General features: G+C 42.8%; 1 protein-coding gene across 2 annotated transcripts in view; it reads right to left on the bottom strand.

Annotated features, from left to right (window-relative positions):
• The window catches only part of NEK4 (NIMA related kinase 4), a 158,168-nt gene that overhangs the window by 130,367 nt on the left and 9,711 nt on the right, over positions 1 to 18,090 (bottom strand). For both annotated transcript variants that reach the window (XM_073592425.1, XM_073592424.1), the window contains exons 2-3: positions 5,747 to 6,013; positions 337 to 534 (exon numbers count right to left, since the gene is read on the bottom strand). In XM_073592425.1, the coding sequence (XP_073448526.1) occupies positions 337 to 534; positions 5,747 to 6,013 (465 nt within the window). The remainder of the gene's footprint in view (positions 1 to 336; positions 535 to 5,746; positions 6,014 to 18,090) is intronic.

The following is an 18,090-nucleotide window of genomic DNA, read 5'->3' as shown; positions in this document are numbered from 1 at the left end:
ATTTACAGGATCCACTGTGGCAGAAGAATAAGTCATTTTTAAATGGAGCACAAGTGTTGCGACGACATACACACGTAGTCCATTGATACTTCCTCCAGCCCTGTAATCTAAGATCCATATCTTGGCAAGTACCTGCACTGGAGAAATAGTTTATTAATGTGGGTGTATTTATTATTTTTTGGCAAAAAGGTGGAAATAGCTTTCAAGCAGCATTAAGTGTTTTTTTATTTTTTAGGAATATAAAGTAGGAAGCCAATTTACCTCCTCAAACCCAAACGTTCTAACTCAATGTGTCCAGCAATTGGTACCGTAATCTAAGCATTTAGTCAACATTACCTTATAGTTGTATGGTTTGTTGGAGAAAAGCTCTGGGCTCATATAATAGGGAGTCCCAATAAGAGTGCTGGCCATATCATACTGGCTCTCCAGGACCCTGGCAATTCCCAGATCTCCCACTTTGATGATACTGGATTTGGTCAGAAATATATTCTGAGTTTTCAGATCACGGTGCATGATGTGCAAATCATGTAAATACTGCAAACAAATGTGACAGCATTATTAGCCAAGTTAAAAGTGTTCTTAGCAAATGTCAATTAAAATGCAGGTTCTGACAAATCTTTTACCACTATAAAGTGCTCCAGTAGAGCGATTTATCTTTATTTCCTGTCCTGCTGACATTTTACCAGAGAGAAAGTAATGACAACTTTCCAACAGCAACACAGACCGAAATAGAAATAGGGCAGGACTGTTTTTTTGTTTTTTACAATTTCTGCCTGTGTCCCTTTAGCACATGCCTCGCTTCCGGTCTGATTAAACCTAATTAAACCTCTGAAAAGAGCACCAGATAGCAGCAAAAAAAACAGACAGAAGTTCTAATCACTTCCTATTTCCCCCTTTAAAAAAAATAAATGAATACCGTATATACTCGAGTATAAGTCGTTCCGAGTATAAGTCGAGACCCTAATTTACCACAAAGAAATGGGAAAAACTTATTGACCCGAGTATAAGACGAGGGTGAGAAATGCGCAGCTACTGTAAGTGGAAAAAGAGGGTCAACAATGTCCATTTGCAACCTCACTGTGCCCATTTGCATGCCTCACTGTGCCCATTTGCAGCCATAGGTCCCCCAGACTTCAAACTCTGTGGTTAAGGGTTCCTAGATGCCCCCTAGCTACAGCCAAAATTTGGGGTCTCTGAACCCAAAGGTCTCAAAATGACATTGCTGCAGATGGACACAGTTGACCGAATTTGGGTCCCCATATCTTGGGGCCACTTAGCGCTTAGAACCCCAAATTTGGTGTGTAAACCCAGTGGAACTAGCACCATAAAATATCCAAAGCTGGGGTTTCTAGCACCAAGTGGTCCCGAGATACAGGGCCCCAAAAATCGGTTCAGAAAATGTCAAGCACTTTTCTGTAGCAGAGAATGACATTTTCCGAACTGGCTTTGGGGCCCCGTATCTCGATGCTAGGAACTCCATCTTTAAATATGTTGTGGTACCAGTTCCACTGGGTTTGCACACCAAATTTGGGGTTCCTAGCACCAAGTGGCCCTGAGATACAGGGCCCCAAAGTCGGTTCGGAAAATACATTTTTTGCAGCAGAAAAGTGCTTGACTCGAGTATAAGTCGAGGGGGGCACTTTCAGCACAAAAAAATGTGCTGCAAAACTCGACTTATACTCGAGTATATACGGTAAATAAAAAAAAAAAAGGGTTTTGGCTTGACATACATTAAGCTGTTATCGTTAATTCACTTCTACATTTACAAGGAAGGTTGACACTTGGCACTGTTGGGCACTGTTGATGTGTGCTGGGTTGTTATGCCGCGTACACACGGTCGGACTTTTCAGCTACAAAAGTCCACCAGCCCGTCCGACAGACTTTTGGTGGACTTTCAACAGACTTTCTAACGACCAGACTTGCCTACACACGATCACACCAAAGTCCAACGGATTTGTACGTGATGACGTACACCGGACTAAAATAAGGAAGTTGATAGCCAGTAGCCAATAGCTGCCCTAGCGTGGGTTTTTGTCCGTCGGACTAGCATACAGACGAGCGGATTTCTGGGTCCGGCGGAGTTACGATGTAAAGATTTGAAGCATGTTCCAAATCTAAAGTCTGTCAGATTTGCGACTGGAAAAGTCCACTGAAGGTCCGGTGAAGCCCACACACGATCGGATTGTCCGTCGGATTTGGTCCGTCGGACAAGTCCGGACGAAAAGTCCGACGGTGTGTACGCTGCATTACACTTTCTGGTCAAATTAACAGACAACAGAAAGGGGATGTGCTAGGCAAGACAACAGGCATACACAGTGAAATTAAAACCTGAACTCCAGGTACAAATACTTTATTATATTCCTCAATAGCCACAGAGGATGCAAATCCACTTTGTATGCATTAGTTGCCCTTGCAAACCCAGTTATTAAAACATAAAAGGTAGCACTGACATCATCACTGTAGTGTACATAACCTGTGCAGAGAGCAGACCTAACTGCTGTAACTGCTGCGTTTTTTTTTTTAAGTTTTGGATTGAGTTGAAAGGGATTAGAACGCCAGTTTTTATTGCTGCCTGTGCCCCCTTCAGGGAGATCCTCCCTCTCTATTTGTCCTGTTTACCATTATCATCAAAAGTGAAAGGAAAGAAAACCCAAATTTTGGGTTGACACCAGAACAGTAATGGGGGAAATATTCCAATGGGGATACTAGTTCTGGCAACCCTAGTTCCACCCCAGGATTGCCTCAGTTCGGAGGGATTTCCTCTCACTTCCTGTTTTGGCAATGGGACAGGAAGTGAAGGGAAATCTTACCAAACGTAACAGATGGCAAAAAACTGTCATCTAAACCAAAACAAATAGCACACAAATCCCCTATAACAAGACACAGGGGAATACAATGGTTATTTTGATGACAAAAAGTCCTGTGGTTGGGTTATCAAAAAAACATTTAAATATTCAATTGGTAAACATTAACATACCTCCTATATTAAAATAGGGAGGGTATGGGACCACAGCCATCTGGAGACCACGTAAGGCCACCTAATGCGGTTGTATCCTCCTCGTGCACATTTTTACCAAAAGGTAAGCCTATAATAAGGCTTACCTGTAGGTAAAATGAGCATCTGCTAAACCTGTAGCGTTTAGGAGATATTCACCTTGCATACAGCCGCTGATGTCAGCAGCGCATGCGCGCTGAAGGTCCGGCGGATGCTGCCGGAAAATCAGAGCTCCTTGCTGGAACAGAGAACTCCCACGCATGTGCGGGAGTGACGTCATTGCGGCTCCAGCCACTCACAGCCCGGGAGCCGCAAACCAGGAAGAAACGCAGAGGCAACATGTCAGCTCCCTCAACGGTGACCGGGAGGGGGTGCGGGCGCTTCGTTCTAAGTATTTCATAATGAGCTACTATGCGGTGCATACTAGCTCATTATGCCTTTGCCTTACAGGTTTTTTTTTTGGTCAGGGCATACAACTGCTTTAAAAATTCTCCCAGACCAGAAGTTTCAGACAAACAAAACAAAGAACATGCAACATAAATAACGAGAATTCATCCCCTGCACAAGGGGGTCTACCATGACATATGCCGTTTCCTCACATTAACAACCAATGTACTAAAGGTAATTGCCCCATGTGGAAAGACCCCTGGGTGCTCGAGCTAGACAGAAGGAGGAGGATGAAAGGGGGGGGGGGAGTGGAGATATGGCTGGATATGGTGCCGGTAACCCAAGCCTATTTGCTATGGTACTTAGTGAAGGGTTTTAAATATTCTTTTTGGAAACCAGCATCCAAAGTCCAGTAACCATGGAGAAAGAAACCATATGAGATAAACTGATGGTAACAGTCTATCTTGGTGTCATATCAAAGAACTAGCAACTGAAGTGGTTCAATGGCGAATTATACCGACTTAGGTTCCTGGTTGGTATTTATTTTGGTATTCTAGTGGCATATGGTGCAGACATCTACCAAGCTGGGTGAATCCCGTTTTTTCCTTAAAGTTTTAGTGTTCGTGTCATATGCTCCTTTTGTCCTATACCCACATCGGTCCTATGATCATATGGAATTTAGTGCTCTGTTCCAACCACCGCTGTCAGTTAACAGAGCAAAGGCAGTTCGAGGCTATTATCTGGCAGTCTGTACTAGTGGGTTAAATGTTAGTACCCATCCTGCTGATCACTGCCACATATAGGGCTTGCAATAGGTATTACCTTAGTCCATCAGTTGATGTTGGGTAGTTGTTTATACATTACCCACAATAACCGGTGCCTCAGACTCCTCACTCTCTGTATCGCTTGTACAGAGTACTGACAGCGCTGATGGTAACAATTCCGGTTTGTATTTCCAGTGTTCCTAGTAAATCACTTCTCCGCTCTTCATTTCATTCATCCTTCTCCGTCTGCATGGTTCCTGGACTTTAGATGCTGGTTTCCAACAAGGATATTTAAAGAGGAAATAAACCCTGATGGATTTTACTTCCTTCCTTTGCCCCTGCAAAGTAAAAGCATAATGTGCTAGTATGCATCACATACTAGCACATTATGTGACACTTACCTGCAAACGAAGCTCATACCGTCCCCGCTTCAGGCCGCTTTCATGTTCGCCCCTCTTCCTTCTGGGACTATGGACTCCGGCTCTGTGACTGCCCAAAACCACGTGTCGTCACTCCCATGCATGAGCACACGAGCCGCCAGTCATGGCACTCACTTGTGAAGAAACGGCACTGCAAAACACAGTAAATATCTCCTAAACGGCACACATTTAGGAGATATTTACAGTATCTATAGGTAAGCCTTATTCTAGGCTTACCTATAGGTACAACTTCCACAGAGAGGTTGCTATGGTACTTCCCTAAGTACCATAGCAAATAGGCTTGGGTTACTGGCTCCACATCCATCCATATCTCCCCTTTCCCCCTCCCCTCCTCCTGTCTAGCTTGAGCACCCAGGGGTCTCTCCACATGGGGCAATTACCTTTAGTACACTGGTTGTTAATGTGAGGAAATGGCATATGACATGGTAGAGCCCCTTGTGCAGAAATATTTGGCGTCTGCATGAATTCTCGTTATTTATGTTGTATGTTCTTTGTTTTGTTGTTCTGAAGCTTCAGGTTTGGGAGTATTTTTAAGTGGCCTTACGTGGTCCCCAGATGGCTGTGAGTCCCATATCCTCCCTTTTTAATATAGAAGAAACTGTATGTTAATGTTTACCAATTGAACATTTAATAAACCTTTTTTTTAACCCAACAGGACTTTTTGTCATCAAAATAACCACTGTATTCCCCTGTCTCTTGTTAAAGTAGGTTTTTGTGCTTTGCTAGTGGTTTTGGTTTAGATGACAACACCTTATTGGTGAGTGGTATATAGGGCTAACCAAGCATTTATTGTAGAGTCTATTGCCTTAAACTTTGTTGTTCTTTGTAAAGTATAGTACCATGCAAAGTCAAAATCATTCATTGTTGCGACTGCTATAATCCTGACATCTGAAATTTAATGAGTGAATTGCTGCCTTTCACACATCATCACTGCTCTTTGTACTGGTTATGATAAACCAGAACATGTTATTTTGAAATATGAAAAGAAAAAAGAAATGAACAAAAGTGATCATACAGTGCCTACAATTTTACATGTTTGACACACTGAACATTTCTAGTGAGTATTCTCCTGCCAATACATGGAATAACTGATTTTCATTTTTTGTTTTAAACAAAGTTTGTTGAGACTATAAACATTTGATAACTAGAAAACTGCTTACCTGTAATGCCATGGCAATCTGAACAAACCACTCTACCACTTGGCTCTCTTGAAGTAGTTTGCCCTTCTGATCTTTGAGTTTACGGTACAAGTCTCCTCCTTCACAGTAGCCCATGACGATGTACAGAAATCCATCCTCACCCTCCCAAGATTCTTTATAGGCCACAATGTTTGGATGTTTAAGCTTAGAAAGGAGCTGAGCCTCTTGCTCTGCTGCCTTCCGCTCCTTTTGAGGGGCATTGCGAAGACTCAGTTTTTTAATCACATACTGTGGAAAAAAAATAACAGAATAAGCAGGTAAATATGACATAAAATACAATTTCTTTGCTATTTTTATTACTTATAGTACAACTATATTGTTTAGAACCAATATGTTCTGCAGCATATAATAAAGAACACATCACACTCTTATGCCATGTACACAGGGGCGGACTTTTCAGCATCAAACGTCCGACGGTCTTTACCACACACGAACGGACTAAAGTCCGTTCGAAAGTCCGGTCATTTGAACGTGATGACATACGACCGGACTAGAATAAGGAAGTGACATAAAAAAAAAATAAAGTCCCACCAAGTGACATAACATCAATCAGTAGATATAAATGAACAAAATCAATCAATAATATACAAGGAAAATATATATGTGACATAAAAAGAGATAAGGTCCCACCAAGTGACATACTCGCCGGGCGAGGAGCGGAGGTTGAAGAGTGAACGAGCTGTGTACTTGTCCGTATAGAGGGGAGCAGAGTCTGCACACAGTCACCCGGGGGGATTCAATGTGCAACAGGCGCCGGAGGAGGGAAAACAACGAGAGGGTTCTACATCGTCCTCCTCCCCTGGGGGAAGCCGGGAGCGTACACCTCCCTGGGGGAAGAAGTGAGATCAAGTGATATTGACGGCATCATCAGTGAAGAAAGGTCTGGGGAAGATCTCGAGCGGGGAAAAAGCTACTGGTCCCGCTTTATACCTTTGGTTTTGGGAGACCATAATCCCTATGCTGGTGAAACTGCCGTAACAGCAGTCATCGCCGTCCGGTAAGCAGACTCTACTCATACACTCCTTGATGGATTATCTACTAATACTCCGTATCACATCTTTCCTGGATGGGTTTTTTTTTTTTTTTTTTTTTATGGACTCAATATAATTCCATGGTTCTTTTTGGACTCTTTCTTATATTTTTTCACATGCATCTGTGATCTAAGTTCCTTGTCCATCATTGATTGATTTTGTCTATTTATATCTACTGATTGATGTTATGTCACTTGGTGGGACCTTATCTCTTTTTATGTCACATATATATTTTCCTTGTATATTATTGATTGATTTTGTTCATTTATATCTACTGATTGATGTTATGTCACTTGGTGGGACTTTATTTTTTTTTATGTCATATACTTATAGCGCTGCACTTTGCTTGTTTACCATACTTTAGGAGTCAGATACTGGACTTTTCCTAGGTGCTGGCAGCTTTTTTTCCCACATTAGTTTTTTGTTTTTTATATCTGAGCGCAGCTTTGACCCTAGTTTGGGTTTCTATATATAGAATAAGGAAGTTCATAGCCAGTAACCAATAGCTGCCCTTGCGTCGTTTTTTTGTCTGTCGGACTAGCATACAGACGAACGGATTTTTCGAACGGACTCGAGTCCGTCGGAAAGATTTGAAATGTTCCAAATCTAAAGACTGTCTGATTTCCGACAGAAAAGGTCCGCTGAAGCCCACACACAGTCGGATTGTCCAATGGATTTGTCCCGTCAGACCAGTCTAGTCAAAAAGTCCGCCTGTGTGTACACGGCACAAATAGACTTTCAATCCAATCTGAACAGATACACACCTTGGGTCAATTTGAGAGGAAACCATTAAAGTGGTATAAGCCCTCATATACACTGGACGTTTTTGCAGCTGCTTCTAGTGTGTCTGCCTTTTTTTTTTTTTTTTTTTGCCTCTAAACTCCCCTGCATGTTATCCTATGTGGCCATGCACGCAAAAGACTTCGATAAGTGTTTAGTGGCAGGAAAATAAAAACCCTCTGTCAGTGCATCCAGGAGCAGCAGAGTTTTGGCAGAAAACATGCTCGACACTTGTAAACATGTCTAAACGGGTGTTAACGCTAGACACGTTTAGTGCGTGAACATCAACTACTCCCCTCCAGGCCTATAGCAGCACGATGGCCAGGCGGGTGTTTTAATGTACTGAGTGGACATCATACGACGTCCTTTAGAACAAGCCACTTGTGCGTGGCCCCTGGGACACGCAGCGCGGCGATCAGTGGTGCCATGTGTCCCACGGATGCACCGCATCTCCGATCACGGTAAAGAGCCTAGAATGTGGGCTCTTTACCATGTGATCAGCTGTGTCCAATCACAGTGTAAATAGGACGTGCCGGGTATTGCCATTCCTCTCCTCACGCTGACAGCGCATGTGGAGGGGAGAGCCGATATGCAACTTTCTTCAAATGGGGACATCTGCACGGATAATCAGTGTAATGATTATCAGTACAGCTCCATCAGTGATACCTGTCAGTGGCCATCAGTGCTTTCTGCCAGTGCCTCCTCATCAGTGCCGTCTGTCATTGCTGCCTATCAGTGCCCATAAATGCTGCCTATCAGTACCCATCAGAGCCGACTCATCAGTGAAGGAGAAAAATTACTCAATTTACAAAATTTTATAACAGACTCTAATGGAATTTTGTAAGTTCTGTATATAATTGTATTCTATTTTGTATGTATTGCACACTGCCCTTACTGTGCACACGGCACTAATAATGTTTTCAGTACATATTTACATTCTTTTGAGTCCTGATCAGAATTAGCCTGCCTATGTAATGCCCCTTGTTACCATAAATGTAAAATTGTAATATTAATGTGATACCTACGTAATCATGTGTATAAAAACCTTCAATTGCATCATAATAAAGCAGAACCGTTATTTGGAAAGATGCTGAGCGTATCTTTTGTGTCTGTTCCCTACTGCAGTAGTTATTATTAATTTGGAACCACTAATCATTATGAGGATAGGAGTTGCCTATCATCAATTTAACCAAGTCACGTGGCAAGCTTTGCCTTAGGAGGATTTCCAGGTGACCCTGAGTATCCGAAACGAGGAGCTTGAGACGATCCAGGAATTTCTGATAATCAGCAGGCTGAGGTAAGCCTTTTGTTACATTTGAGTTATCAGACTTCCTTGATCGGTAAGGTATTTTCGGGACAAAGGGTACCTATTTTACTCCCCTTAATCGAACTGTATTGATCAGTGATTATATGTTATGTCGTCACTGTCTACTGTCCATCTGAGTGTTATAGATAAGAAGGGGAAGAATAGTGCTGTTCACAGGTATATGTAGTACATCTGCTAGATAAAGTAGTTTAGAGGCAAGAGGGTATAGGCACACGTAGAGAAGACTGGCCAGTCACTATGGGCATTAAATTAAGTAAGGGAATGAAGGGTAAGAGACCCTCAAAATGCCCAGCGCAAAAGGAGCGCTATATATGAACCGAAGGTGCGGTTCCGCCTATACTGAGCCCCTAGATTAATGGTTAAAGTGTACAGGGATTCACAATGGGTAACTGGGTTACCACCAAGGTCCAAAGGGACTAAGAATCATGCAGAGTAAACAGCTATCTATGTGAGCAGGATGGATCAAGGGTGACATTAACACTAGACAGAAAGGGACATTTTCATGTTAAGTTGTGGGATGAATTTGTGGTCAGGCACTACAACTAGTAAAGTCAAGAAACAGAGAAATGAGAGTTAAAGCAGAATACTTTATATGTTGTCAGAGAGGGAAGATGGGATGAGCACTGTGGCTGCCTGTCTGATCATAGAAGCTAGATATAAAGGATATCTGAACAAAATAATGTAAGCGATTTTAGAGAGATATTTTGTGTATGTGTGAATGCTGGGACCTTTAGTTCTATCTCTTGTGTGTGTCATGTATGCAGGTGTGACCCCCATCTTTGTGCTCTCAGGAAAGAATGTAGCTGGGATGAGAGGTCGGTGATAAGCTGGAAGGACACCATGCCAATTCCAGTTTTTTAGACAAAACATTTATAACAAAATGTGCCGGGTTAACGAATCTAATGGTTAACAATGTGATCACAATTATTTTTTTAATCTGTTTTCCAAACATGGTAAAATGAAGGTTACATTTAACCGTGTATTACACAAATTGAATATCTTTTGATAGTGGAAACAGTGCATTTAAAAAAAGGGAAATTAAGTAAAATTAAGTAATAATGAGTATTAATTTCTAATATGAGTTTAACAATTTTATTAAATAATATAGATATATTGAAACTGGTTTAGACAACCTTTGGTTGGAAATGAAATCCAGGTTAATGGGAAAATTTGTAAGGAATGGGATTAGTTTAGATTAAGATAACAAATTTGTAATTTTACATTTATACAATAAGCCCTTATTGAGAGAAAAAAGATTAAGATGAGGTTGTTACTTGGAATACAGCTGCCATAATATTTAACAAAGCCAAGATGGATGGGATACATAAGAAGTTTTTCTACAAAAATGAAATTTTAAGGTTTTTGATAATAACTTGTTGTGTTGCGATCCATGATAACTAAAATTTAAATATAACAGACCCATCACATCAAGTCCACACACCCTATTAGGATAGATGCCACCTGCAGCCAGTTGTTTTATAGTTTTGGATGCTTTCTGGTTCATCATACAGATTCTTGGTCCTTTTGTTTTTATTTATTTTTATTTTTGAAATCCAAAGCAGAATGTGTGTATTGTGAAATGATGTGCCCCTTTTCCTTGTAAGTACAGTGATATAAGCAGAAAAATATTTGGATTTATGGACATCTCTCCATGACCGCAGGGTATTGTTATCATTTATTATAATATTGCCAGAAAAAAGTTGTCTTTTGAAACATGAAACTGGAGTTCTTACACAAACGGCGTGATAAGCCATTGTAATATATTTACGGAAGCTGGACCCAGTAATGAAGGGTTCATCCCGATATATCAGAGCTGTAGCTTTATGCAAAGGTGCTATTAGACAATGTTACAGACATTATTTTGGTCAAATATTTAATTTTTAATGGTCCCACATTCTGCGCAGCAAATATACAGCTAACTAAATGTTTGTCTAATGAAAGGTTTAAAATATGAGTTTGTTCATGTACAAATCTAACAATGAGAAATGCGTACATTTGAATCCAGCCACCTTATTGCCTCTATTGGAGGAGGCTGGAGACAAAGGAAGACACGTGTTAAACTGATGATGAAGGAATCAGCTGCTGTGAGCCCAGTGCAGGACACACTCCCTGAAGACCCAGATATTTAATTTTTTGTAGAGTTTTATACTGAGGATGCAGTTTATGACACAGAAGGATACTCTGTATTCAAAGTCATTGGATCCTTTTTCCCCAGCTCAAGAAGCAGAGCTCCATGTTTTAACAAAGCCTGTGAGCTATAAAAAAAATGTATATTTATATAGATAGTCGAGATATCAACTTTTGGTTCCATTTGAAGGGCCAGAAGTTTGTTTTTACTTCAACAGGTAAACCAATTAAGCATGTCAAGTTAATTTGATTGGCTGTTTTCAGCCTTCCAGCTTCTTGCTGAGGTAGCCATACTAACATTAAAACTCACATGGAAGCAGACCAGGCGACTCTAAGGATGCTGCATTACAGCCCCGGACACTTGCTGGGTCTGTGCAACTCACAGATTCCACCCTAGTTCTGGCCCAGTATAGCTGGGATTAATAATTCAACTTTAAGGACCCCAGAACGTGAAGAACAAGTGGTCCACAGGGGGCAACTTCTTATGAAACAGGACTTTGGAAAAGGAGATCATTTATGTCTGCCAGCCACTCTTTTCCCTCCAGCTTGACACATGTACCGTGTTCATGAGTCACAAGCAGTTATGGCTGCCTTAGTAAATGAGCATGGGATAGAGCCAGGGTTCTCCGCAGTTGTTTTTATAACATACCACTTCTTGTTTTAGCTGTTACCAAAAGCCGAACATCCCTTCCAGAGATTACAAAAAAGATATATCCAGATGCCCAAGTCAGGATCTTATGAGTATGCATTTTGTCTGTATGGACATGTTTTCTGGATGTCCAGTGGCAAATGCTACTGCAAAGGCCTCAGTAAAAAGTGTTATCAGAAGTAGTTTGTAAGTACAGAGTGCAGAATCTACAGAGAGTAACAGAGGAAATAATTTTTATAGGAGAGTCCTTACTAGAAGTTTTGAGCTTTTATTTTTACACCCCCTACTGTCTACAATGTAGCGGACAAAGTAGAGTAAGAAACTAGAAAACTTTTGCCTGAATGTTTTCTTATATTTTATCAAGCCTCTAAGGGGGATGTTGGATTCTCTCCCTATGGGATTTGGTTTGGGAGTGTGTTATTCACTTGCTTATATTTTGTCTCAGCAGCTGAAGTCCTCCATTCGGATCTCACAGAGAATGTCGCTGATCTTTTAAGGTCTTTGACAAACTCATTTATGCGTTTTCTCCCCAATTCCAGATCCTAAAAAAGTTTGGAAGGATCTAAAACTAAAGCCAGGTGACTTGTAGATTCTTTATAGACATTTATATATAAGGGAATGTTTGGAGACTCAATACAGCATCTATTTCATGTACAGTTTTTGCAAAACTTGAACCTGGATCCACACCAGACACTGCAAAAATGACTAAATTAAAAAAATCTCTGTGTTTGATTTGTTTCCCTCTTGTGATCACAGTCTAGGGTACTTTTTGATTCAATGACTTTAATTGTAAGGGATATATATATTTGAAAAGTAGTTTAGCCATGTTAAAGTCATATTTGTCTTTTGTACGTCTTCCATTTTATGTAGAATTGTCTGTGTTTACATATGCTGATAAGTCAGCATGCCCACAATTCAGCTAGAAGGCCATTCTGGCCACAGGAGTGTACAGCCAGTACTCTGTAAATATGTCTTATCAATCATTTGTTTTTCACAATGAAGAGTCATTTTGTAATAAAAAAGCTGCTCAGCTATTATTTTCACCACAATGGAATTTTTGCCTCTTTGGCCAGGACTACCTCCACCTAAGCGTGTGGAGGTTCCAGGTTAAAGGTGATCAGGTATGGTTAGTGATCAAAAACCCTAGTTAGACTTACCGGTAACGGTATTTCTACAAGTCTTTCAGAACAGCACCTGGAGAGAGCGCAGCTCCACCCACTTTCCCAGGAAACACTGCAGTCAGTTTCTTTAAAGATCGGACACTTCCACCATGGCCTCAGTTGTTCACAGAGTACCTCCAGCCATGCTGAAATTAGATAAGCAGAACATAGCAATAACACATTTTATAACTTTAAACTTAGGGCGGGTCATCGGCGCTGTCCTGAAAGACTCGTAGAAATACAGTTACCGGTAAGTCTAACTAGGGTTTTCTCCCTTCGTCTTTCAGGACAGCACCTGGAGATGATAAAAGAGTACTTACTCTACGGTGGGACCACCGCCTGCAGGACTTTCCTGCCGAATGATTGTTCTGCTGCTGATAGCAAGTCCAACCTGTAGTGGCGGTTGAAGGTGGAGAAGCTTGTCCACGTGGCCGCTTTACAGATCCGACCCGGAGAAGCCCCTGCCCTCTCTGCCCAGGACGTTGCTACTGCCCTTGTTGAATGGGCCACTACCCCCTTAGGGGGCTCTGCCCCTGAAGCTCTATAAGCTTCACTGATGGCCATTCTTAGCCATCTACCTATGGTGTTTTTGGACGCACTATACCCCCCTACGTGGTCCAGAGAATAGAACAAAGAGAATTTGATCTTCTAAAATCTTTTGTTATTTCTATATAGTGTAATAAACACCTTCTCACGTCCAGGGAATGGAAAGACCTCTCCTTAGAACTGGACGGGTTTGGACAAAAAGTAGGGAGAACTATTTCTTGTGCCCTATGAAACGCTGTTGACACTTTTGGCAGAAAACCCGGGTCAGTTTTTAGCACTACCCGGTCTGGAAAAATATAACAAAAGGGTTCTTTTATGGAAAGAGCTTGTAACTCGCTTACTCTCCTAGCTGAAGTAACTGCTGCTAACAGGACCAGTTTTAGCGACCACAGCCTGATTGATGCTTCCTCTGGAGGTTCAAAAGGCCCTTTGATTAGACCTTGCAGAACCAAAGACAGGTCCCATCTGGGAAAAAACTTAAAAGGTATTGGCCTAGCTCTGGCCAATGCCCTGAAAAATCTAATAATGAGCGGCTCCTTAGATAATTGTCTCTCAAGGAAAACCGATAATGCAGCTACCTGCACCTTCAGGGTGCTAGCTGCCAATCCCATCTCCATTCCCTCATGGAGAAACTCTAGTACTGGAACAACTTCTTGTGGCGAGAGCCTCTTAGCCGTGCACCAGCAATTAAATCGCTTCCACGTTTAGATGGCTCTGGTAACCTCCTTACGACTATTCAGAAGGGTAGAGACCAGTTTATCTGAAAGGCCCTTATTCTTTAACATCTGCCCCTCAGTAACCACCCTGTCAACCTGAGGTGCTCGGTATTTGGATGATGAAGGGGTCCCTGCGTTAGGAGATCTTTCCGCAGTGGAAGCACCCAATAAGGTTCCACCGCCATCCTCTGTATTGTTGCGAACCAAGCTAGTTTGGGCCAAAAAGGGGCCACTAGAATCATACTTGTGGCCTCTTTTTGTAGCTTTTTTAAGACCAGAGGGATCATCTGAAAAGGGGGAAAGGCGTAGCACAACTGGAAGTTCCACGGATGTGCTAATGCATCCAATCCTTTCGCCTGATCCTGCCTGTTTAGTGAGAAGAAGGCCTCTACCTTTGTATTCTTCTGGGATGCAAAAAGATCTATTTGGGGCACTCCCCATCTTTCTATTAATTTTTGGAATGTTTCTGTGTTCAGACTCCATTCTGCTTCTAGTATTCTTTCTCTGCTCAGAAAGTCTGCTAGAAGGTTCAAATCTCCCTTCAGATGTATTGCTGTTATGGACATTAGGTTGTTTTCTGTCCAGGCTAGAATTTGAAGTGCCGAGGATAGCAGGGTCCTGCTCCTCGTTCCTCCTTGCCTTGATATATATGCCACTGCTGTGGCGTTGTCCGATAAGACTTGGACATGATGGCCCCGGCCTAATTTCTCGAAGGCCCATAGTCCCAGGAGAATAGCCCTTAGTTCTCTCCAATTGGAGGATCTTCTGGCTTCCCAATCTGTCCAACTCCCCTGAGCCATCTGTTCGTCCAGGTGGGCGCCCCAACCCCAGGAACTTGCGTCTGTTGTCAGCCTTTTCTCCAAGGGAAAGCCCCAGAGTAGGCCCTTGTCCAGGTTTGAGTGGCTTCTCCACCACCAAAGCTTCCTCTGAACCTGCGGAGGCGTTTTTATCAATTTTTCCAGGGACTCTCCATAAGACCAATTCGTTAAAATTGCCTGCTGGAGCTCCCTTGTATGTAGACGTGCCCATTGCACTGCTGGTATAGTCGCAGTGAGTAGCCCTAAGACCGACATAGCTGCCCTGATGGAGATTGGCATGTTTGTCTGTGTCTTCTTTACCGCACCCTAAAGCTTCTCTATTTTCTCCTCGGGGAGAAAGATTCTCTCCTGGATGGAATTTATAGTATAGCCCAGGAATAGTATTGTCTGTGATGGAATCAAGTTTGACTTTTCCTTGTTTATTATCCATCCTAGACTTACCAAGTGTCTCATTGTCTTTTCCGGATCCTTCACTAATAGGTCCCTTGTTTTGGCTAAAATTAGTAGATCGTCTAAATAAGGTAGAATTGATACTCCCTCCACTCTGAGTGGGGCTAAGGCCTCTGCCAGGATTTTTGTGAAAATCCTCGGAGAGGATGACAGCCCGAAAGGGAAAGCTCTGAACTGGAGATGTAGGGTTGATTCCCCCATTTTTATTGCAAATCTTAAGTGCTTCTGGGATGCTGGTGCTATTGGCACATGTAGATATGCATCTCTCAGGTCTATGGACGCCATAAAACAGTTTGGGGTCAGGAGACTCTTCACTGAAAAAATTGTGTCCATTTAGAATTTTTTGTACCTGATAGTTTTGTTGAGAATCTTCAGGTTCAGAATGAGTCTGAATTTGCCTGAAGGCTTCTTCACCAGAAATATGTGCGAATATCACCCCTGTTCTACTTCCTTGGGAGGCACATTCGTGATCACCTTTTGTAGCATCAATTCTTACAAGATAGCTGTCATTGCTACGGATTTTTCTGGGTCTCGGGGAGCCTGGGTTACGTAAAAACGCACAGGTGGGGGTTGAGAAAATTCCAGCCTGTAACCCTTTAAAATTGTCTTGAGGATAAACTGGCTGTTCGTTATAGTCTTCCACTGTAAAAAGAAGGTTTGTAACCTTGCTCCCACAGTTGGATAACAGTCACTGGGTTTTTGTATTTGTGGCAGGGGGGCGAAATAGTACTCCTGACTTGCCCCTCCCTCTTTGAGATTTCCATGGCCTTTTATAGCCTGTCTCTTTGGTATCTGGGGTTTTCCGAAAAGCACGAAAATTCTTATTGCCTTGCGGAATCACCTTTTTCTTTATAGGGAAAGCCTTCTTCTTGTCAGCTGTTCTGTCAAGTATGGCTTCAAGCCCAGGGCCAAACACCAGATCTCCCTCAAAGGGCAGACCGCACAACTTTGTTTTTGAGGCAGTATCCCCTGTCCATGTCTTGACCCATAAAGCCCTGCGAGCTGAGTTTATTAAAGCTGAGGATCTGGCTGACATTCTGATTGATTCAGCTGAAGCATCTGCTATATACCCTACCGCTTTTAATAACACTGGGAGTGTATCTAGCAGATCTTTACGAGGCGTCCCTGCCTCAATATGAGCTTTCAGCTGTTCCAGCCAGTGTTCCAGATTCCTGGCTACCACCGTTGAAGCCATGGCTGGTTTCAAATTTGCTAAGGACGAATCCCACGCCTTCCTTAAAAGGGAGTCTGCCTTTTTATCCATGGTATCCTTAAAGATACCCATGTCCTCAAATGCCAGGTCAGTATTCCTTGATACCTGGGAAAACGCTGCGTCAAGTCTTGTTTTTTTGTTCCAGATAAGTGAGCTATCCTCGTCAAACGGAAATCTCCGCTTGAGGGATTTAGAAAAGAAAGGGGCTCTTTCTGGATCTTTCCATTCCCTTTTAATAGTTTCCGATAGAAACTTGTGTACTGGAAAAACTCTGTGCTTTTCCTCCCCGAGGCCCTGAAACATCCTATCGTGTAAGGATAGCTGAGTTTTATCCTCTGTGATGTTAAGGGTAGTGTGTATTGTCTTTAGCAGATCATCCACCTCCTCAAGGGATAGTTTGTACCTAGAAGGAGAAGAAGTCTCATTCTCTTCTTCCGCTTCTTCGTCAGAGTTTGGTAAAGCGCTACATTCTTCCTCCTCTGAGTCGCTGCCCCCTCTGGATGCAGAAACAGAGGATTGAGAACGGGGAACCGTACTGCTATGCGCCGTTGGGCACCTATCCAGATAGGATCTGAAGGATTCAAAGGTGTCCGCCAGTTTCTTCCTGAAAGAGCTCTGCAATTCTCCTTGCTGAGTCGCAGGACTAGCAGGAGCAGTCTCCTCCTTAACTATGTCTGCAATACAGGACTTGCATAATATTTTGGTCCCGGAATCCCTCAGTAAACCTTTACATGATGGACATTTCCTCTTAAGAATAGGGGAGACATGCTTGGTCTTTTCTTTAGCCTTCTGAAATATCCCAAGGGAAAAAAGATATCTGCTGAACCAACATTTCACAAAACAGATTACATGCTGTACAAAGGAAACAAAAAACCACAAGGGAAGTTAACCCTTTAACCCCTATGTCTTGTTCCACAGCCAGTGAATCACCCCACAGATCCACTTCCAACCAAGTAATCAATCACTTATCCTTCTTCTAGTACTCAGGAAAAGTGATCTGCAGGCCCCCTTTTTTCTTTTTAGGAAGGGAATCTATATACAACAATGGCCCATAGAGTAAGAAAAAAACAGTGACCAATGTCCCTGCTTACCTGGGCCTGGCTGACTGGTGTGGCTCCTGCTCCTGCCACTGCCGTCTGATCGTCCTCCATTGCTGACAGGACTACAGTGGCGTCTGTGCGCCTTTATTTGATTTTCCTGAGCCGCTCACCGCTGTGAGGGCCGGAAATTACGTCAGCCAAAGAGACCGCCCCCTCGTCCTGCGTTCCAGTGGCCGGAACCGGAAGCCGCGTTGCGCTGCTCGAGGCCCCGCCCCCGGTCGGAATGACGCGCTCGTCATCCGAACCCGGAAGGCGTGAGGTACTGCAAAGTAGACGCCGTTCGCTTCTCCACAGCCATGCCGCCGGTCTATAGGAGTGGAACCCACAGCAACCTGGCTCTCGCCGAGCATGAAGAGGAGGGGGTGCCGGAGAAACCCCCACACGTAAG

This window comes from Aquarana catesbeiana, linkage group LG07 (genome assembly GCF_042186555.1).
Source record: "Aquarana catesbeiana isolate 2022-GZ linkage group LG07, ASM4218655v1, whole genome shotgun sequence".
Taxonomy (NCBI): domain Eukaryota; kingdom Metazoa; phylum Chordata; class Amphibia; order Anura; family Ranidae; genus Aquarana; species Aquarana catesbeiana.
This window is presented reverse-complemented; position numbering and strand designations above follow the sequence as displayed.